The following is a 22,382-nucleotide window of genomic DNA, read 5'->3' on the forward strand; positions in this document are numbered from 1 at the left end:
GCCCAGAACCAGAGAAGTCCCCAAACACTGTATAGGCCTGCTGGAATGCAGTTGTTTGTAGCTGTTACTGGGTCCTGGGTCTCAAAGCTCTAGGATCCCAACAGTAGAACCTATACTGTAGTCATCTGGACAAGCGGACACCTTGGCTGCCATGTTTGTGGGAAGCCTTGATTCACCTGTAGCAGCCTCTGCCCCCGTGTTCCTGTGGGTGCATTGGCTGCGTGGAACCGGGATCTGGCTACGAGGGAGGGGATGTGTCTGTTTCCAGCTGGAGAGCCCCTGTGGAATGAAGGGCACACGGGGACTGGGGGGTGTGGGTGCTGATGGGGCCAGTCTGTGGCCCCTGCTGGAGATGCAGCCAGGTCTTTCAAGTCCAGCGAGCCAGGGCCTATAGAAGAGCTGTGCTCCAATGGCTGACTTACTGTCCAGCAAGGTGAATGACAAGGGGAACCCAGAGTGACACCTGAGTGCGGACAGTCAGGGAGGGCACCACAGCACAAGAAGGAGTAAGCATGTAAATGCCAAAGTCACAAAACACCAAGGCCACTTCCTTCAGGAACAAATACCACTATAGAGGTCCCAATTACAAAGGGCCTCTGCTCTCTTTTAAGAGAGCAGAGTAAAAAGGAGCAGGGCACCATCCATTAAGGAAAGTCTAGACTGTATTCAGGAGACCTGGATTAGGGGGCAGGAGTGTCTTGAAAGGGCTTCTGAAAGATTTCCCCAAACAAAGATGTGTCTTTCCCTTCTTGCTCTTTAGCGCCCCAGGACCGAGCAGCAGACATCAGGAGACCTGCGTATTCCGAGTTATGATTTCTCACATAACCTGTGTCCTATAGTCGTCTCGGGCAACACAGGCATTGTGGCAGCATTAGAGCTCGGACTCATGTCCCCAAAATGAGTACTGTGTGAGCCAGGACCGGGAACCCCCAGTGTTCTTCCAGGAGGCCGGTCTCTCCCAAACAGAACTGCAGACACTTTCAGAACACCAGCCCGCGGCTGACAGGGTTGCGGCAGCCTCCTTCTCGAGTTTATGTTATTGTGGAGAGGGAAACATCTGAACCTTGGGCTTGAGGAGGTCAAAGGAATTGGTTTAAATAGGCAAACAAATTCAGCTTAAAAAAAAAAAAAAAAAAAAAAAAAAAAAAGATTGTCCTAATTCTTACCCAGAGGTTGCAGTTAAGTCTTAGAAAGCTTAAAGAGAATGGGAAGGGGACTAGAGGGGGAGTAAGAAGGAAAAAGAACAGTTTCCATAGCACCACAGGCCAATTATCAATTTTATTTATTTATTTCAGAGAGACAGAAAGAGAAGAGCACAGGAGCAGGGGAGGCGCAGAGGGCGGGAAATCTTCAGTCGGACTCCCCACGGAGCACAGAGCTTGATACGGGGCTCCATCCCAGGACCCTGAGATCGTGACCTGAGCCAAAATCAAGAGTCCGCTGCTTAACCAACTGAGCCATTCAAGTGCCGCCCAATTACCAGTTTTGGAACATGACAAGCCTGATAGATACTTGTGCATTTATATATTTATTTATCGTCCTGTATTTATGTATTTGTATCTACATGGGGCCTGGCACTAAGGCCTGTTTCTCCCATCCTCTGATCTAGTTTTCTGTTCCCTTCTTTCTGCCTTTCCAAACTTCCCTGCTCCAAGTCCTCCTCTCGGTCCTTCATAAACAAGATTATCAGCAATAATGCTAACTCTTATCATCGTGTTATTATTAAGGCCCTAGCTTTCCTACCTGGTCAAACCCCACAGCTGGGGAGGAGAGCAGAAGTCCCAGCCCAGTTCCTAACCCCACACCTCTCACTTTCTCCTCTGCCACTGGGCCGCCTTGCTTTTGGGTTTCCTGATAGAATGTTTGTCAGGGAAACTTCTGGTGGGATTTTTTTGTCTTCTGCTCTTTGTATCACGATAAGGCCCTGTGGCTTCCTTGCACTCAGAGCCAGAGACTTGGTTCTGGAAATCTGAATGCTTCAGCGGCTCTTGATTTCTGTCCTGGTCCAAGGGCAAAGCCCAGCCCACTGCCCTGTCGGCCAGGATGCAGAAAAGGGAAGAGCGCACTGGTTCTCTTCCTAAGGGAATCACCAGCATTGGATGCTGAAGCTGCCTCCATCCCCTCATAGCAGTTATGTGCCCAATTACATTTCCAGCAGGTGTCACTTAAGAGAGTGAAACCCGCTAAGCATTCAAATGAGAAAGCAGAAAGCAGCCTTCGTGAAGGCCCAGGAAAGCTTCTCTCAACAGAGTTGGAGGTAGTGAACACTCTGACTTTTCCTGAGCACTTGCCACTCCTCACTCACTTTGCCATAAGTGCTCCCACCCTGGCCCAAGGACTCCTTTGTGCAGAGGTGACCAGGCCTGTTTGAACCAATGAAGACCCTGAGCTCAAAGCCCTGTAGTGAATTGCCAGAGGTGCTCAGCCAGGTGGGCGGGGCTCAGCCAGGTGGGCGGGGCTCAGCCAGGTAGGTGGAACTGACACAGGTGCACATACCTATACAGGGAATGGCATGTGGATAGTGTTTGGTGTTTTGTTTAAACCCAGAGGGAGCCAAAGCCTCTCAGATTTTGTTCAGGTTTTCACAGTGCCCAGCATAAAGCAAGTACCCAATAAAATACTTGATGCACTTGTGTATAGCAGTTTTCTTCCCATTGCTCAAATGACTAAGGAAGTGTCCAAAGGGGAAGAACATCAAAGGGAAGAAAGTGCCAGGCTTGTGCAAGCCTATTTAAATTGGCATTTACAATCAAAAGCAGGAATTATTCCCCTCCTTTTACAGGCAGAGAGACTGAGATGCAGACCAGTAAAGGCACTTGCCCGGGAGTACTCGACTAACAAGTAGCAGGCTCAGGATTCGAACTCAGAGCCGCCTGATTCCAGAGTCTGTGCTGCTTGTACTACATTGAATAGCCTCCCTTGGGGTGCATCACATTGCAGGGGCAACTGCGTGCTCCCTCAGGTGATGCCCCGTGGGTGGGGAGTTCAGGGCCGGCATAGTCTTCAGCGCAGCTGTATTGCAAGAGCCCTTTTCTTCCTGCTCAGTCCCTGGGCTGAGTCTGAATGGCCTCTGTTCTCGCTAAGCATGTCTTCAAACCATCTTAACCAAGACCTGCCCATTGGAGGGTCACAAAAGACCACCCAGAGATGGGGAAAGAGTATGTGCTGAAGTTCTGCTAGGACTGCTTCGTTACTAAGATCAGACTCACCACCTCCTAGACCCCCCTCCCCCCCAATATGAAGTGACATACCTGGTCCCCATCTAGCCTAAGTGGATCACAGTTCCACCATTTGGAAACTGGGGGTCAGCCTCCCTGCACTGTCTCTCAACCTTTGCTCAGAACTTACCAGTTTCTGATCAGTCCAATTACCAAGACCACGTGGGTCCCCCGCATCCTTCCCATCTCCCTGCTTCTGTTGTAATCTAGACTAGTGCATTCGCTTCTCTGCTGGTTTTGATGTCTCTTGTTCCACCCCAGTCTTCCGTGTAATAACAGATGGACTTCGTAAAACATTGGTTTGATTCATCTGTCCAGCCATCTAACCTTCCTATCCACCCCAAAATCTCACTGGGATATCTGAGTATTTGCTCATACACTCTGTGTGTCTACACATGTACTGTGTGTCAGGCCTCAGGCTAGACTCGTGATGCAAGGGTAGATAAGAAATGGTCCAATCTGCCGTGGAGGGAGCTGTGTAAATTACAGTATTGCTGAAGGGAAACCGAAGGGGTGGTGTGGGACTCAGCCTGGCAGCCTCAGTGGGATCAGAATTTTTAAGGTAAAGGTGGGGAAAGGGTTGGCTGTCCAGGCAGAGCAACAAGGTTTGGCACTGCATTGCACATTTTGGGAACCACAAATACCTGGCAAGTTGAGGAAGAAGGCTGGTTGCTGGGAGGGCAGAAGCCGAATCTTGATGTGCCTTGTTCCGAAACTGGAATTTCAGTTCGTCTGCAGTTCGATGCCATGGACGGTTTTTCAAGTCAGGAAGCAATCTGGGCAGAGAGCTCTTGACCACTTCGCTGTCCACATCTCCCTTGGGCCCCCTGGCAAGCTGCTGTCCACGCTCTCACCTTTAACCAGACCTGCTTTAGACGCCTTTCCTGGCTGGCTGACATTCTGCCTGAAATCCCCTGTTCTTCTCCTGGACACGGCTTATACGTGAGTTCCAAATCACACTCTGAGAAATTCCTTTTTATTCTCTCTCTCTTCTGGACACAATGTGTCTTGAACATCGGTGTAAGTCGCTGGGCCAGCGGCTGCCGAGTGTGTGAAAAGTGAATTGTTTCGGCATGCAGGCAGCGACTCGCGCCGCATCTGCCTGTCACTCTGGAGTGCTCGGTAGGAGCGGATAATAAACAGGCCAGCTGCTACCTCCTGCTTTTCTAATCATCTGTCAAACAAATGGAAACCCCACTCTCTGTCATGGCCAAATGCAGGTGGGGCCCGCATGCACACGCCATGTTCAGTTTACGAGCAGGTAAGAGGAAAGGCTCAGGTGTGGGCTACACCACACAGACTTCTGTGCCCAAGGAGCACCCCCCAGCACGCCCTGCTGGCCCCACCTGGTCCTCTCTTCTCACTTCCTGCCAGCCTCAGCACCACCTGAAGGGGTCCCCCTACTGCCCTCTCTTCAGGCTCCCTTCCACATCCCTGCCTCTGAGGAAAGCATGATCTAGAGCCTGGAAGAACTGGGTTGGAGTGCTTGGCTTTGTAGCTTCAGGTACCTCTCTGAGTTTCATTTCCACATTCCAGAGCTAAGGCCTGGTCCTCGCTCAAGCTTCAGACCTGGGTGAATCAGAAGTGTTAGCGAATGCCAAGAAGCTTTGCAACTGCCCTGGGAAGAGTATTTTTATCCCTGTTTTACTGATGAGAACATTGAAAGCTCAGGGATGTTGAATAACTTGCTCAAAGTCTCAGCTAGAAAGTGGATGTCCTAGGTATGGATTCCTACAGCTGGGGGTCCCATCCCTGTTGTTCAGCTAGTCTGCGTGACATTGTTGCTAGTAATAAGTACCTTTACATGGGGGGGCGGGTGGGAGGGAGGTTCCTAATTTCGGTAGAATGGTATTTTGTTTTTGCTCTAATTTGTGTTTCTTTGATTACTAGAGAATCTGGACGTTTTCCCCATGTGTGTATTCACTTAGTATGCTTCTTGTAGAACACACCCATGTCTGTTGCCAATTTATTTATTGGTGTCCTGAATTTTTTCCCACATCGACTTGCAGCAGATCGTTTTTGAATGGCTATTAACCCTCTTCTATCTTCCACGCTACAAATATTTTTTCCAGCTTGTTTTCCTTTTTACTTTATTTCCTTTTGGGTATGCAGAATTGTTAAGTAAAATTAATTTCCATTCGTGTTAATTTCCATTCATGTTCCATTCATAATCAGCATGCTAAAACCCCAGCCACGGTTTGGAAGTAGGTTTCCCCAGGCAACAATACCCCTTCCCCACCCCACTGAGTTCAGTGGGTTAAAACATGCATCAAAGGCAGAGTCGAGGTAAAAGCAGGTACAAGTACAGTTCTAAGCCCGAGGGCCCTTGCTAGGCAGCCAAAGGACAAGTCTTTTGTACTATAAACATATGATTGGTTTCTGTGTTTGCTTTACTGAAAACATTTGACTTTGATCTTACTCAGAAGGCCCAGGGACTCGTTTTTTAAAGTTGTCCCTGGGAGCACCCATCCCCTTACCTGAAGCCTGTCCATGTTATGGTGACCGGATGGTTCCTACTGTGTCATGAAGCTCAGAGAATAGGAGACCTGGGTTTGTTGTTGGTGATGACTGCAAAAGTGCTCCAGATGTGCCTTTATAGAGATTATGAAGTGCTTTTCCATCCGTTTTTTTTAGCTGGTCCTCACAACAAGCCTCGAGGAGGTGGTAAGATGATTTCCACAAGCTGCTGAGAGAACCCAGGCTCAGAGAGGTTGTCCCTGTCCCCACACTGGCTACTGGGAGAGGTAGCTCTGCCCTTAGATGTCAGAACTGCTGTTATCTCTGCCTTGCCAAGTTAGGTCCTGGTGATGACCTTGACCTTCCAGTAAGGGAGCAGGAGCAGTGTTTGAGGTCAGAAATTCAGCTCCAAAAAGAGACAGGCCTCACTCCTGCTCAGGAACTCTTTTAGACTCTGAACTTCTGACCTTGCACAAGACACTGTCTGTCCCTTCCAACCACATAGAGATGCTGCTCCAGAGAGTGTGGGCCATGTCCTGAGAGAAGGAGCCACAGCTAACATTGGTCAGCATCTGCTGAAATGGCCTAGAAGCCATGCTGTAAGTGCCAGTTTCCACACTGTCTCCCTTCAGAGTCAAACAGCAGTCATCTTACCAGTGAAATGGGTTCATTGCAGGAATAGCAGAGGAATTGCAATTTGGGACAGGAACTAGGGTATGGCGTTTGTAACCAAGAAAGGGTGAAAAGCAGAAGAGTCACTTACTCTGATTGGCCAGTCTTATCACAAGAAAAACATCAGAAGAATTCCAATATGGGGCATCCTACAAAATATTAGCACCCCCTCCCCAAAATTGTCAAGGTCATCAAAAACCAAGGAAAATCCTAGAATCTACCACCACCAAGAAGAGCCTAGGGATGTGTGATAACCGAATGTAATGTGCTGGCTTGCGTGGGGTCCTGAAATAGAAAACAGTAGGTGGAAACTAAGGAAATCTGAATAAAGTGTAAACTTCAGTTAATAGAATATAATAGTGGTCGTTGACTGTCATGAAAGAACCATACTAATACAAGATAATAAGATGGTAATAACAAGGGAAAATGGATGCAGGTTATGTGGGAACACTTCTTCGCAACTTTTCTGTAAATCTAAACAGTTCTAAAAATATTTTATTAAAAAAACCTTAAGGCATGTTCTAACAAAACTGAAAAAAGTCGAAGTAGGAAAACCTTCATAACCCCCACATTTCATTGGTTTTCCCGTCTCTGGAGAAGATTCTTTTCCAACTCAGTTTGTCCCCCATGATGTCTTCAGCTTCACCGAGGCAGAAATAAGCACGTGTGGCTGGGGGCAGGAGGGGCCACATGAGGTAGGAGAAGGCAGGTGGGGAAGCTGAGGCTGAGATGTGTTCATGCTAATGCTTCAGGACTGGCTTCCTTCCTGAGACCGAAGGAGGCTTCCAGGGAGGGGAAGCATGTGGCAGCTCATTAACAGCCCTGCTGTTCCACACCTGGTGGTCCTTGCAGGCCCTTTGGGGGCCATTGGTCAAGGACACTTGGGTCAGTCAATAAAAGGCCACCTGTGGCAAGGGCCTGAGCGGAAGCAGAAAGTAAATGCATCACGGATCCCAGAGTCCCCTGCTCTGACTGTGGGAACTGACCTCTGCTCAGAAGCTTGTCCACCATGTGAGGGGCTGGGTCCATGGAGAGCCTCATGATATTGTCCCTCAATTTCTGGCGGGTTCTTTTTTCCCCTGTGTCTTTCTCTGTCCAGGCCGGTGCCTGCCTGTTTATGGATACGTTTTTACAACCAAATGATTCCTTAGTAACCGAGGATCTCTGTTTCTCAGCAGTCACTAAGGTCTTCTGTTTTATTCCCATCTCTGACCTCTCTCAATAAAGGATGGCTTCCCCACGCTTCTGAGTTTGGTAGGTTGGATGCTAGCCCGTTAGGGTTGTGGGTATCCCCATAGACAACATCCAAACAAGCCATATCACATTAAGGCTTAAAGGTCTCACTAAATTTGCTGACAGATGTCTTTCTTGGCCTGCCTCAGTTTCATTAAACCCCTGGCTTCTGTACAGAGACTTAGGACATCCTAACCTGCCAAAGGATTCTGAAGTTTCACAACTGAGCTCTTTGGCATCTATCGCGTTAACAATTGGCCTTCCCCACCTTAGTCTGCCAACTGACTCAAGAAGTCGCATTGAAGCTTGCTAGACCCTGGCTGGTTTGGGGGAGGGGAGCAGGGAGCATTTACCTGCGTGTGTTCCTGTGTGCTGCTTACCCAACGTCACATGGGCCCCACTTCTCACTTCTCCCCTCTGGGGTCTGATTGCACTGGTCAGTTCCGCACTGGCTTTTTAGCCCGGCCCGATCGAGCATGGTGTGTCTTTGCATCCATTCTACCAGGGGCTGCAGGTGCTGATTCTCTCTCAGCACCTCTAGCAGTCAGAGTTTCAGCAGGAAAAACAGAAACTACTCTAGGTTTTTCAACAGGGGGTATTTAATACAGGAATTGGTCACATAGTTGCTGAAATAGCCAAGAAGCTCAACAGGACATGTTGAGACGACCCAGCCATCAACATCGACGGGAATCCACTCTCACCTCTAGACCAGAGGGACAATGAGAGAAGGTGATGTTTCTAGACCCCAGGAGCTGGAACCATTCTATAGGGTGCCTGTCAGGACCTGAAGCACAGAGTCTCTGTGGTTACTGCTAGGGGTAAGACGAATGAGAGTGAGCGAGCGAGAGATTGGTTCTAGCTCCTCTCCCCTCCTCACCTCCAGTCTTCTGCCCCAGGCTCCCATTTGCCAAACCTACCTGCCCAGAAGCTGGTAAGCCAGGGAACCTGGCATTGCGGTTCCCAGTGAGGTAAAGCAGGGCGGAAAGTGTGGGGAACAGGCCTGGGAGCAAACAGGCAGATGGCTGGCCTACCAGCCATTCGGCCCTCTCACCCCACCACCCTCTGTTCAAGACTGGGTTGGCCCCCACCCATTCCAGAAAACTGCTGTTCTTTTCTCATTTCTCTGATGGAGACAGCTGGCAGCCTGATTAGACGGCATATTCTTGTATGATCTCCTGGATTGAACAAAGAAAGGAAAATCAGAGTCCTCCTTTACTTTGGGAAGGGGGCAGCAACTACAATATCTGTAGTTACCAAATCTTGCTCATGCGGATAATTGCTGTCCCGAGCCCTTTGGAAGAGAGCAGTGACTCTTGTTTTGCAGGATCTTCAAGGTAGAATGGTTCTTTCTGTTCATTCTTGGAACAGCGGCAGCCCCAGAGTTTCACCTACACCTTGAATAGTTATCTTCTACTCTACAAGACCAAACCCATGACCCACACCGTCCTCTTCCACCATAGCCGTCCCAGAGGGCCTGTGTTCAGTAGTTATTCTAGAATGCTGGTGAGTTGCTTCCAGGAACCTCCAGCTGTTGTCCAAGATGGTTGTTCTCAGCCTGCCATCCCTCCGATTGCTACTCTCTTTGTGAGTTTGGAGCCCTTGTTGCTGGTGTGGGGGTTCAGACAAAGGGGAACGTAGACAGGAAGAGTCTGAGGGTAGAGCTGAAGAAACAAAGGCCCCTAAGTTTGTGCAGCCAAGAAAATAAAGTGAACCGAGATGAGGGATTTGGACTGGACTTGTTTTGCCAGGCATGCAGTTGTGTTTGGATTGGGAAGAAAGGCATAACTGTGCAGAAGAAAATCCTGTTCAGATTTTACTCGAGCGGTTACTGGATTAAAGAGAAGCCAAGAAGCTTAAACTGTGTGAATGTATGAAGGTTGCTGCACCCCAGACAGGAGGAACCCTGTCTCCTCCCGGGACGTGTTTGGACAGCATTTGGGAAGCAGCAGCCTCCCTTGTCCATCAGTCCTGTATCTGGTGAATTTAGCATCCGGTGGAGCCACTCGTGTTACTTTCCTTTTCTTTGCCCTAATAGTAATAATTATTAAATAGTAAAAACGATGTTAGTACTGTTGGTTCAAAGCAACAGAAACCTCAGAATTAATTAATTCGAAACCGGGGGCTTTTGACTACTGCCTCATGGAATCCAATGACTTGAACTTATCAACCAGAGAAAATGCTAAAGAGATGTGGTAGAACTAGGATCGGGGTTTTCATTCTGTTCTGCTTAAATTTGTTCTCTTTTTGACTGCTCTGGTCTGCTTCTCTTGTGAGCTTCCTTCTCTCTTACTGAAGACCAGATTTCCCCCCATATTGGTCAGCTAGGGCAGCTATAACAAAGCCCAGACTGAAAGGCTTACACAGTAGAAATGGATTGTCTCCAAGTTCTGGCAGCTCAAAGTCCAGATCAAGGTGCAGGCAGGGCCACGCTCCCTGCGAGTTTCCCTCTGAAGGTAGGGGTCTGTCCCAGGCCATTGTCTGGCTTCTGGTAATTCTTTGCCATGTGGTTTTCTCTCTGTGTCTGTCTGCCCAAATTTCCCCCCTTCAGATAAGGACACTAGTAGTATTGGGCTCAGGCCCACCCCCAATGACCTCAGTGCAACTCTATTACTTCTGTAAAGACCCTGTGTCCAAATAAGGTCCCATTCTGAAGTATTAGGGGTTAAGACTCCAACATATCTTTGTTTGGAGGACACAACACAACCCGAAACTCCTCCTTGGCCACCAACAGCTCTCAAGTTTTTCCATCTTACAGTCTTTACTACTAGAGGCTAGACTCTTTTACAATACCCAGGGAAGAATTCTAATTGGTCCATCTTTGATCAGTATTGCTCTCCCCAAGGACAGCTGGGGCCCCCAGAAGTATGATTGATCCAGCTTCATTAAGGTGCCCAGTCCTAAACCAATCAATGATGACCAGGAATCAGGGTCCTTCAAGAATATGACAATTCTCATAGGATCCATGTATCTGCAGATCAGCTAATTAATGCTGGGTACAGGTCACCTCCAAGTCATAGTGGTATATAAGAAAGGACCCATTCTCACTCATACTCCATATCCACCCGGGACACTCGAAGCGGTGGGATGGTGGAGGGCTTTCTTGTAGTCCTCCAGGGATGTAAGCCGACAAACCATCCCTTGTGTCAGTCATGGTGCCAGAGTGAAAGCAAGCTCCGGAGGGTCCTTAACCGGCAATAAAATCTTCTGCCTGGAAGGAGTGCACTTCCGCTCACCACCCGCTGGCCGCAGTTGGTGACATGGCCCTCTCGGGTTGTGTGATCCCACCTGTGCCTGCAGTGGTTGCCATACAGCACCGATGACCCACACAACCCACGTGGGGGCAGTGGGAAAGCAAGGGGGAAGCCGGAAGATGCTCCCCCAGCATAAGATGCTATGCACACAGTAGACAAGTGGGTGAGCACTCCAGGGGCCTCTCAGCCCAAAGGAAGGGCAACAGGGAAGATGGTGAGGTGTTAAAAAGCACCTTGGTCTGGCTGGAGCACAGAGAGTCTGAGCTGAGAGTGGGCAGGCTGGACGGTGAAGAAGACTGCCTGCTTTAAGGCAGGGTTTGGATTTTCTCCCAAAGACCAGGGGCCACCAACAAGGCTTTGAAGCTGGGAGCAGCAGGGTCAGACTTGCATTTTAGAAATGGCACCAGCAGCATGGTCATTTGAGGGAAGGAAGTGGGGGCACATACCCTGCACAGAGCTCGGGTCACCCCCTGGAGTTACTGGTACAATCACCTAGACCCGGTGCCTCTTTGATGTGGGAGTACAGTTAGTTATGATCAATACAGCAAGGATGGCTTCGGGAAGATGCTGGCATGGGCCCTGGGTCCTGAAGGAAGAGGAGGAGCCGGCAGATGTAGAAGGAGGAGAGGCTTTGCAGGCTGGCAACAAAGCTGGGAGAGCTGGGAGCACTCTGAAGTTCGAGAGCAAGTGTCTGTGTTTATCGTGCATGTTCAAATCCCAGAATTTTTTAAAAGATTTTATTTATTTGAGAGAGAGAGAGAGAAAGAGTGCATGCACACAAGTTGGGGGAGAGGGGCAGAGGCAGAAGCAGACTTCCTGTGAGCAGGGAGCCCAATGCGGGCTCAATCCCAGGATCCTAAGATCATGACCTGAGCCGAAGGCAGACGCTTCACCCACGGGACCACCCATGTGCCCTGAAATTCCCAAATTTTCAATGAGGGGCTTGAAGGGTACGGATTGGTTAAATAAAAGCAAGTTTGAGAAAATTGAGAAAACACCCCACTGATACCACAGATTCCATCAGGTTGCTTTTTAGCACTTGTGGCTGTTTGAGAATGGTTTATTTCCCGTGTGCTCTCGCTTTATGCCACTCGTGGGCTCTGTCTTATAGGCAGGGTTCCTGTGCCTGCCGTAAGCACCCGATCTTTCCCTGGTGGGAGCCCAGAATCTTCCTTCTTACTCCAGGCAGTTGTGCACCGAAACACACCGCTCTCCACTCCACCTTCTCTCTGACAAACTTCCCATCGATCTTCAATCCTTTCAAAGATCTCTGTGTGCTGCCAATTTGGGCAGCTCACCTGAGAAGGATCCGTGAGCCATCGCTTGCCAAAGCTAACATCGAGGAACCCCTGTGAGGACACAGAGGGAGCACCCCAAGAGAGAAGCCTGGGTGGAAATCTGGATCAAACCTCGAGGCCACAAAGTGGCCAATGAGCTCCTCCAGCTTCCCTGTGACACCAACACATTCTCACCGGCTGGCTCACTGGCCCCACAGAGGAACTGGAACAGAAGTCTTTCAGGCCTTCGTGAATGAGGCTGACCAGTTAAAAATTCATGAGATGATTACATAAAACCATCTGCTGCCTTTATTTCCCCCTGTGTGCTTTAAAAACACGCAGCTGCTTGACACGAAGCATTGCGTTGCTCTGCGTGGCTCGTGGGCTGGTCCTGCACATGGCAGGTGGAGAGGATGTGGGGTGGGAGGGAAGAAGAGGGAGCCTGCCCACCCAGGGAGCTCCACCTGGCTCTGAGCGGCTTGAGCCCAACGGTCCCGATCTTTCCACCCTCCTGACGCCCTCTCTGAAGAAGGTGTTGTTCTGTGTACGTAGTTGATCCTGTTTGGGGTCTGTGTCTGTGTGCGTCTGTGTGTGTGTGTTTCTTTTTAATCTGAAAATGGTCTTTAAGTCCGCAAGCAGCAGCTGCAGCTGCCATAATTAAAATGAAATAACCTGCTTCTTCTAGTCCTTAGGGAGAAAAATCTTAAAAAAAAAAAAAAAACCCATATTGTAAATGGACTCCAGAATGTGGTGAATGTCCTCATCTCTCTCTCTCTTTACTTGCAACAAGTTTCCTGGCTTTGCTTTTCTCTGGAATTGGCGGAAAGAAGGAAATTAACTGTTACCGAGCGTTTACCCTGGCCCCACGCAGTCCGCGGGGCTGTCCCAACTGCACAAGTCAGCATTTGAATCCAGTTTGATTCCTCATTTCTTTTCCCTCTGTCGGGAACCCTCCAGTATCCTGTTAGATAGACCCCAGATCTCTCAACCTGGCCTGGCTCTGTCCAGAGATCTGGGAGGCTTGGTATTATTAAGATGTTATTGAAAATGTTGGCACATATAATTGGCTCAGATTGGAAACCAAAGTTCTTAGCAGGGTAACAAGGTGAAATAGTCTGTGCAAATGATGGCATAATAATGAGACAGTTTTCAGAGGATCCAATGTGCTCTTGAAGGTGTTGCTCAAAAGTCACTCTTCAAACCAGGCTGGGAAAATAACACAGGAGCTGAAGCCTCTGTGGTTTGTTTGGATCTTAGAACAGGGTAACTAAGGGAGAAAGGGAAAACTGTGTGCGAGAAATTGAAGATACAATGGTCTCTGACTCAAGGAGGTCCCAGGCCGGTGGAAGGGAAAGACGTGTAGACCAATAATTAGAATATGTTGGTAAGCGCACTTGGGTAGCTCGGTAGGGCAATTGCCTTTGGCTCAGATTGTGATTCTGGAATCCCAGGATCGAGTCCCACATTGGGCTCCCAGCTCCGTGAGGAATCTGCTTCTCCCTCTGACCTTCTCCTCATGCTCTCTCTCTCTCTCTCTCAAATAAATAATATCTTAAAGAAGAAGAAGAAGAAGATGTTGGTAAGAGAAGGACTAGGTCAGAGATACATACAACTTGCTGTAGTTTCAGCTCTTTTTTCCTCCAAAAATCCATCTCTTCAACTGGCACTTTGTGAGGAGAGCCAACCTCATGGGGAGAGCAATGCTCAGAATGTTGAACATGAAAAGAGAAGAAGAAATTATTTTATGTTCTTATGTCTGTGCCGGGGTCTGCCATTTAGCCTAATCCCTGATAATCATCCCCATTTAATAATGAGGAAATATAAGGAGCTCAGCAGTTTGCCCCAGGCTGGGTGCCATGTGATCCAGAGCCCCTCTGTTTGCTGCTAAAGCCCCTGCTCTTCCTGTCACATGGGGCTTCCTCTAAGAAAGGACGCACTCCCGATTCTCAGGTGCACACAGCCCACCAGGACCTGTAGTCAAAATGAGGAAATCTTCTTTTGTTCCCCATACAAAAAGCAACAACAACAACAAAAACCCAAGGTTTGATAGCAGGCTTTTTTTTTTTTTTTTTTTAAGATTTTATTTATTTATTTGAGAGAGAGAAAAGGAGCACAAGCAGGGGGAGGATCAGAGAGAGACGCAGACTCTCCACCAAGCAGGGAGCCTGATGCAAGCTCCATCCCAGGACCCTGGGATCATGACCTGGGCAAAGGCAGACGCTTAACTGACTGAGCCACCCAGGTGCCCCAAATCCAGGTATCTTGATAGGAGTGACCCATGGTCCTCTCCAGGCTGTAGATATGACAACCCAGTTCAGGTGGATTGAGTCCCCTGAGCAACCTCCCGAGCAATGGAGTCAGCCCAAAGCATAGAAACTCTTGGTCCCTCGTGGGTGTTGTACATGGCCCGCCCGAGCAGTTTCCTGGGCATCCATGAGACACTCCACCTGGGCTCCTGGGTCCGCTGCTCCTGTTACCATGGTAGGCTGAGCAAAAAATGGAAAGACAAAAGCAGACTATGCTCCGAGGGAGGAGGGTGGTCTCCTGCTGCTACCTTTGAAATTCTCTGCAAGAGACTGCTGTCTGGTGATTGGGACGCCACTCAAGGCATTGTCTTACCTCCTTGATTTGTGGCCACATTGGGGAAAATGAACAGAAGCAGAGGTGCTCTGTGCTGCATTCCACCCCGGCCTCTTAGAGGCAGTCCAGGAAACAATCCCGTTCTGCCCACCTAGGTAGGCAGGAAGGTGCTCTAGAAGCAGGAGGTGTCATGAGAGTATCAGGGTTCGGGTGTTCTGTGCTGCGTCACAGCATGCTTTATGGCTCACCTGGAAAGAGAAAGAACAGGGTTTAGATTTCGTCTCCACCGCTTCCTAGCTGGGGGATTAGAGGCAAGCGGCTTAAATTCCCCAAACTCTCCTTTTCTTGTCTGCAAGTCTGGAAGGATAATGCTTGCCCAGCACCGTTGTTTAGAAGGTTCCATGAGATCAAATACCAACCAGCCTAGCCTAATTCATCATCTTACAGCAGATCTCCAGTCATGTCACACCTCTGTTCAACAGCCCTTAGTGGCTCCTACTTACTCATTGAATCACGCCATCTTCTCTGGCATGGTTTTCAGGGCCCTGTTTGTTGGAGCCTACATCACCTGTCAGGTGTGTCATCCTCTGCCCCCTCCACACAGCTCACGTTCTGGGAAGCTGGGCTATGCCCTGCATGCATTCCCCTCTAGTTCTTTGCTCCCTGGTGCAGAGTACCTGCCCTGAGCCCAGGCCACCCCGCCTGTCTTGGTGCAGGCTGTGCTGAAACACTCTGTTGTCCAGTAAGCACTCCCTGATCTGTCAGCTACGCTGGTCTCTTCGTTCCTCTGTCCCCGCGTTGGCTTTCATCTGTATCTCTCTTGCAAAACGGCCAGGCCTTCTCCTTCCTTGCCAGACTGTGAGCTTCCTAAAGGCAGGATCTGCTTCTGAGTCATCAGTGGGTCCTGCATGACACCTTGCCCTCACTACATGAATGAGTGACTGAGAGCAAGGGAGGGAATGAATGAAGGCTCCAATCCCTTCTGAGCTGGGTTCCCCCTCCATAAGCACCTCAGAGACTGTCCACGCATGAACCTTTTCCTTTCACTCACTGTGGTCCTTGTTGGAGGTACTTCAAAAAAGAGAGAATTCAGAGATATGAATTGAAGATGAAATAAAGAGGTGAAAAGGAGTTGAGGTTTTCCCTAAAACCCTGGCAAAGAGGAAGGTGGAAGGGAAGAAAAACTAGTTCAGCCACTTCCCCAAGAGGGGGAGGGATCCTAAGGCCCAGGCTGAAACACAAGCCATGGCCCGAAGCTATGGGGCCAGAGTGGAATTTTAGGACAAAAGAGAGGGGTTTGAGGAAGACCCTGAGTATTTTGTCTGAGTCACTGCCTATGGCCAGGACCCCGGCAGGATCCTGCCAGCAAAGCCAAGAGCTCTGAGTCCTAAAATCCACAAGACGCTGGGCCCTCGGGAGAAGCCCCCACACAGGAGAAAGTGCCTCTTACAGGCCCCTTGTTAGAGCAAAACAATCTGCCGCAGCTCCCTGAAACTTTGGTGGGGAAGCTTACAATGAGCAAGGCGTGGTGAAAAGAAATTAGGGACATGATAGCCGTGACTGCTCATTCAAGATGCCGAGAATGATTGTCCCATGCTCTGTGGGATGCTGCCTATGTCTTATTACAGTCAATGTAGTGTCATTTGTAAAGACTTTTCTTGGCGTACCTGTAGACTGTGTCAGTTCTATTTCTGCCGGGCAGGTCTGGTCTGGGGTGTTGGGGAGCCTGACCTCTGAGGGCGGGGAAGGGACAGTCTGCTCTTGGGCCTGGTAGTGTTCTTGCCTGATACAGTTCCTCTTTGATCAGAATAACAAGTGACAATAAAGAAACATGAAATTCAGATGAAGCTAACAAAATGTCACCCTTCAGGAAATTGTGGTGTTAATAGACATGACCACTAATTCTTCACTTTATATGGACAATCCCGTCTCCGTAGCTCGGGCCCTACCTTTATTTGGCAAATAGGTAGTCAGGGAATTTCTTTTCTTTCTTTCTTTTTTTTTTTTTTTAATTTATTTATTTTTAAATTTTTTATTTTTTTTTTAAGATTTTATTTATCTATTTGACAGAGAGAGATCACAGTAGGAGAGAGGAAGGGAAGAGATCACAGAGAGAGAGGAAGGGAAGCAGTCCCCCTGCTGAGCAGAGCCCGATGCTGGACTCGATCCCAGGACCCTGAGATCATGACCTGAGCTGAAGGCAGCGGCTTAACCTGCTGAGCCACCCAGGCGCCCCATCTAAAAAATAATTTTTACCTCAGATGCCTAAATGCATCCTTCATGCCTTCTTCTTCAGCCTAATGGGTCTTTTTTTAATAAAAAGGCATTTTGTGGTGCTTTCAGTGGGTGTGACAGTTGGTGCAGGAGAAAATAAACAGATCTTGGGGGCCTCTGTTCAAATTTCATTCCCCCTCTTGCAATGACCTGAGGCAGATGACTTAAAACCTTTTTTTTTTTTAATTTTCACACCTAGCTTTTTATTTTTTTTAAAGATTTTATTTATTTGAGAGACAGAGAGAGTGAGCATGAGCAGGGAGAGAGGCAGAGGGAGAAGCAGACCCCCTGATGAGCAGGGAGCCCGACATGGGGCTCCATCCCAGGACCCTGAGCCGAAGTCAGATGCTTAACAGACTGAGCCACCCAGGCTCCCCACCTTGAGCTTCCCCTTTCTTTTCTTTTGAGTAGGGTAACATTTCTTTTACTCATTTCACCAACCTTTATCATGTGCAGGTACCTCCTTAGGCACCGAGATGGTGATGAGTCAAAATCACCGTCACAGAGTTCTAGGGGCAGGGGGGATGTCACCGGTCACCAGGCTCAGAGTCTTCCTGTTTCACATGAGGAAACATAGGCTCAAAGAGAAGGTGAGATTTGCTAGAGGTTGCAATGTGACACACAGGTGTGCCAGAGCCAGAGTTCTTGTGTGTGAGGAACTCGGCCCAGGTGACTCCCAACGACTGGTAAATCCCAGGGAAAGTCGCCATTTTATCGGGCAGGACACTAAGGTTCGAGGCGATTCAGTGATGCATTTATTTGCCTGGTGAATCAGTGATAGAACTGTTGACGGAGGGGCCTCATGGCCATCCCCCACGCCCCACTTCCACCACAGCACCTTGCCTGTCCTTCACAAAACACTCAGTTCACCTCTGCTCCAAGTCCTTGCAGGGCACTACGGTCATAAAGAGGACTGATCTGCAGTCCCTGCCCTTGAGGGGTTTGGTTAGACAAGACCATTATTCCCACAGCCCAAGATGAGGTGGGGGAACAGAGGAAGGTATGCCAGAGCTGCCCAGGAAAGTCGCATAAAGGAAGTACACTTCGGTGGGATTCCTCCCTACTCCCCCCAGCGCTTCTCTTCCTTGCTGTGGGATCAAGAACAAGCTCCTCCCCCCACTGGCATGTGTTCGCAATGGCTGCTGGGGAGAAATCTGTGGGAAAGAGGCCAAAGCATCTTGCCACCTCACTCAGTAGGGTCTGTGTTCTCTGCTTCAACAGAAAGGATCCTGACCTGTCCTCCAGGATCCGATGGCCCTGGAGAGAGGGCTGCAGGGCCCAGGGACACTGCTGACTCTTCACAACGTGCTGACATGGAGCCAGGTCAGTCCCCTTGTCTGCTCTGATGTTCTGTATCATCAACTGCAAACCTGTGGTCTTAATGAGAAATGCCATCTTGGAATCTGAAACCATGCATATGTTTTGGTGGAAGGCTTCGGCCACTAGGTGGGCAGGGGCAGCAGCAGCCATCAGGATTATTCTAGAATCTGGGAGACTAGGGGCAGGGTTTATAGTTGGATGGTTACGTGTTGAGCTGAGCTGGAGTGGGATCAGAAGCATAGTTGGGAGTGTGGCAGGAGGAGCTGAGTGGGTAGCTGCCTGGATAGGGGGCTGGAGGCCAGGTCCAGCTAGCCAAAACGGCCCTCTCGAGGCTTTTCTTCCTCTTGCTATACAGAAGAACAATGACCAAAAAAAAAAAAAAAAAAAAAAACCAGTACAAAACACCTGGGTTGTATCAGGAAAATAGAAGGATGTTTCAGGCTAGATCATGGAGGCTAGGTCATGGTAAAGAAGGCTGAAGAGGCAGAGGACTTGGAACCCGGACCTAGGGAGCGAGCCCTTTAGTGAAGACCTACTGTGAACCAAGCACCTTTTCTTATCCTCCAAGCAATCTTGCAAGGTAGACGTCTGAGTTTCACTAGGCTCAGTTATGCTCCAGTAATAAATTCATTCCAGAATCTCTGGCTCAACACAGCAAAAGTGTATTTCTTGTTTATGCTCCATGTCCAACCGAGGGAGGTGGAGGACTGCGCTGTACCGAGTGACTCAGGCCAGGCGGAGGAAAGCTCTGCTGGATTATAGGGATACCTCCTGGAACATTTGGACACCTTGATCTCTGCTGTCGAGACAGAGCACTGCCCCTTAAACGCTTTGGTCAAGAAGTCACCCACAGCCCGTGGGCCCAGACTAGTCACGTGGTCCTGCCTGACTTCTAGAGCTCTGGGAGGTGTGGGGAAAATCAGGTTATTTGATGAGAGTAGCTGTCTCTGTCACAGGAGATATTATTTTTGTCTAAGAGGCAAGAAAATCGAGGTGCAGAGAAATTAACTGTGTTGTCTGAGGTCTTCCAGCTAAAAAGTGCTAAAGCCTAGATCTTATGTAACCTCTGATTTAGTCATTTATTTGGCAATTCGACAAAGACATACTGAATACTAACTATAAGCTTAGCACCAAACTGGGCTCTGGGGATGTTGCAGGGGACGGATGCAGAGGTAGCTTCTGCTCTGAGCCCAAGAATGTGTTAGGTACAAACCAGGAGGAGCACTCAGCCAATCCCAACACAGCTGTCTGAGGAGAGCTGTCAAGATGGTTAGCTTTTCATTTAGAAGGATGGGTAACATGGTGTCATGTCTATTGAGGCTTTGTGCCAAGTACTTGACTGCTGCATCTCATTGAACTCAGGGCGCCCATGAGGTAGTCCTGATAATTCCATTTGTAAGATCAAAAAACTGAGGTTCACTCGGTGAGGTAAAATAGCTAAGCTAAACGTGAACTCATCAACCCTAACTGTGCTTGCTGGTAATGCGTGTATGGCAGAAGAAGACACTGAACCTTGACTCCCCCGCTCCATTAAAACCCAGGAAATAGGCTTCCCCCTCCCCCTCCTCCGAACTCTCTGCCCCAGCTTTTTCCCCCCTGGCTCCCCCAAGCATCCTGCTGGTGTCACGTGTGAACACAGCTTTTAGTGACCACAGGGGGAGCCTTGTGGGTGGCAGGCACGGGGCCGTCGCCAACACCCATGTTGGTGTCACCCACAGAGCTGGGCCCACGGCAAGGCTTATTGAACTCAAGGAGGGAGGGAGACTATTGCAGAAATGTAGGTAGTGGGATCTGAGTTTGGCAGGACGGGGTCGAATCTGCGCCTTGGCCCAGGCAGATTCTTCTGTCTAGAATGTTCTCTCTCTCCGGCCTCACCTCTCCTCATCCCTCCTGTTGCACACTGTGTTAGGTGTACACTGACTCCATCACTTCACTCCCCTCCTCTGCTCTGTGACCACCTCCTCTGTCCCCACACTGGTCCAAGCCATGGTCTGGTACCTGGATGATTGCAGGGGCTCCTTCTGGGGCTCTGCTTCCCCCTTCTCTCCAGGACTCTGGCAGCGGTCAGATCAGATCGCTTCTCGACTCAAAACCTGCCGTGTGCCCCCATCTTTGGCAGAGGAAAAGCCAAAGGCCTTGCGGCAACTCACTGGGACCTTTAAGAGCCGTCTCCCATCCGACCCCATCTCTCCTGCGCACTCATGCCGTTGGTGTCCTCACCATTCCTTGACTCATAAACACACTCCCACCTCAAGGTGCCTTTTTTCCAGTCTTGGGGGAAGCTTTTCAGACAGGAACATAAGCGAACAGACCTCCACATCGCATCTGAGGGAGCAGAGCACACAGAGGCTGAAAGGTGTCCGAGGCAGGTGTGTTTGCTGCTCTGGGAGCAGCAGGAGGCCTGCCCCCACCCCCCGCACCCCATGCAAGGAGCCACCTTCCCGATCCAGGCCTTCCTGTGCCCTGCTCCATTGGCTCTTGCCCACGTGACACTTCTCCCCACCTGCCGCATCCTCTGTTACTCTGTGAGCTCTTCTGTGGTCTGTCTTCCCCACTGGAACTTAAACTCCGCGAGAGCAGGGGTTTACTTTGTACTGTTCCCTGGGATGTTCTTCCTCCTGGAATGGGCACTCGGTGAGTGCACACTCAATGCGTGAATGAGTAAACAAACACTTTCACGACAGATTCCACATCGATAGTTGCTTAAACGTGATTGTTGATGCCCTCCTGCCTTTATATGTGCTATTCCCAAGCTGGAATGGCCCCACTGCCCTTCTTCTCCAGCTAACCTCTCAATCTTTCTTGCTCTCTCCACCCACCCAGGAGGGCCCAGTCCCAGTAGCAGAGCACAGCCTGGGCATTATCCAGCCATCCCTGCAAGTCTGGGGATATCAAGGGCAAGTGCTGCTCCTTGCTCAACCCCTGCCCTCCAAGCCTGGGGCACAGCTCGAGTCCCAGTACTGTTTGCTGGCTTGAGCCAAATGAACCAGAGCACCATGTAGAATTGCAGCCGGGGGGCCATGCTCTCCTCCCCCGCATGTCACCTCACCCACAATCAGGAGGCAGGGAGCCCTTGCTGCCAATTCAGTCTCCTCCTGCTTAACGCCTGCCTCAGAGATCAGGAAGATGAGGCAAATGGGACACTAATGAGATGCAGAGAGAAAACTAAATCGGGAGGTGTTGCAAACACTGAGGAGGAGGGAGACTGATTTAACAGGATCTCTCCAGGGTGGGAGGGGGAGTACAGGGCGGGAGTGTAGAGCCCATGGAGTCAGTGTCCCCATGTCCCACCTCTGACACCTGCATGTGGGATGGCCTGTGTGATCCCTGTAGCTCCAGGGCCTTCACTTTTCTGACTTTAAATTAGGAGCCTTTTAATTGATTGACTCATTTGTTCATTCTGGCCTTCCTACCAATTTGCCAAAAGAGATTTGAGTGGGTTAACAATCTTAACTTGATTAATTAATTAAGACCAAGAGCATTTAATGCAAAATTAAGGTAGAAAGTAAGAGAGGAGAAAAGGAAGGGAAGGGGGTGCCTGGATGGCTCAGTTAGTTAAGCGTCTGTCTTTGCTCAGGTTCTATTCCTGGGGGTCCTAGGATCGAGCCCCACATCGGGCTGTCCATTCAAGAGCGAGTCTGCTTCTCCCTCTCCCTCTGTGACTTCCCTCACTTTTGCTGTCTCTCAAATAAATAAATAAAATCTTAAAAAAAAAAAAGGAAGGAGAAAAGAAAAGGATTTTCAGGGCCCCTCAAATAGGGGATTCTGGGAAAAGGGTTATGTGTTGGGTATTGGATGCAGGCAACCTTTAGGATGTAAAAGTTCCGGTCAAATGGTAGTGATGATGACCAGTGCTTCTGAGTATTTCACATCCACTGTCTGATCATCCTTCAGTGACAGGCATTTCTGCTGTGTACCAGGGATGCTCACAGGGCACTTTCTTCTCTGTCTCATTGAATACTCAGAGCACCCTGCAATATGGTCTTTTAAACCCATTTTCGAGATGAGGCAACTGAGTTTCTGAGACACTCGCCATCCCTTCCCCAAACAGTGCTGGGACAATGGCTACCCACATGCAAAAGCATGAAGTTGGACCTTTC

General features: G+C 49.4%; 1 protein-coding gene across 1 annotated transcript in view; it reads left to right on the forward strand.

The window, feature by feature from the left end:
* TENM4 (teneurin transmembrane protein 4) overlaps nt 1–22,382 on the forward strand; it is a 753,030-nt gene that overhangs the window by 242,441 nt on the left and 488,207 nt on the right. Inside the window, exon 3 of the mRNA XM_082749583.1 lies at nt 18,184–18,285. Coding sequence (XP_082605709.1) covers nt 18,276–18,285 — 10 coding nt within the window. The 5' untranslated portion in view covers nt 18,184–18,275. The remainder of the gene's footprint in view (nt 1–18,183; nt 18,286–22,382) is intronic.

This window comes from Mustela nivalis, assembly GCF_964662115.1.
Source record: "Mustela nivalis genome assembly, chromosome: 9".
Lineage (NCBI taxonomy): Eukaryota > Metazoa > Chordata > Mammalia > Carnivora > Mustelidae > Mustela > Mustela nivalis.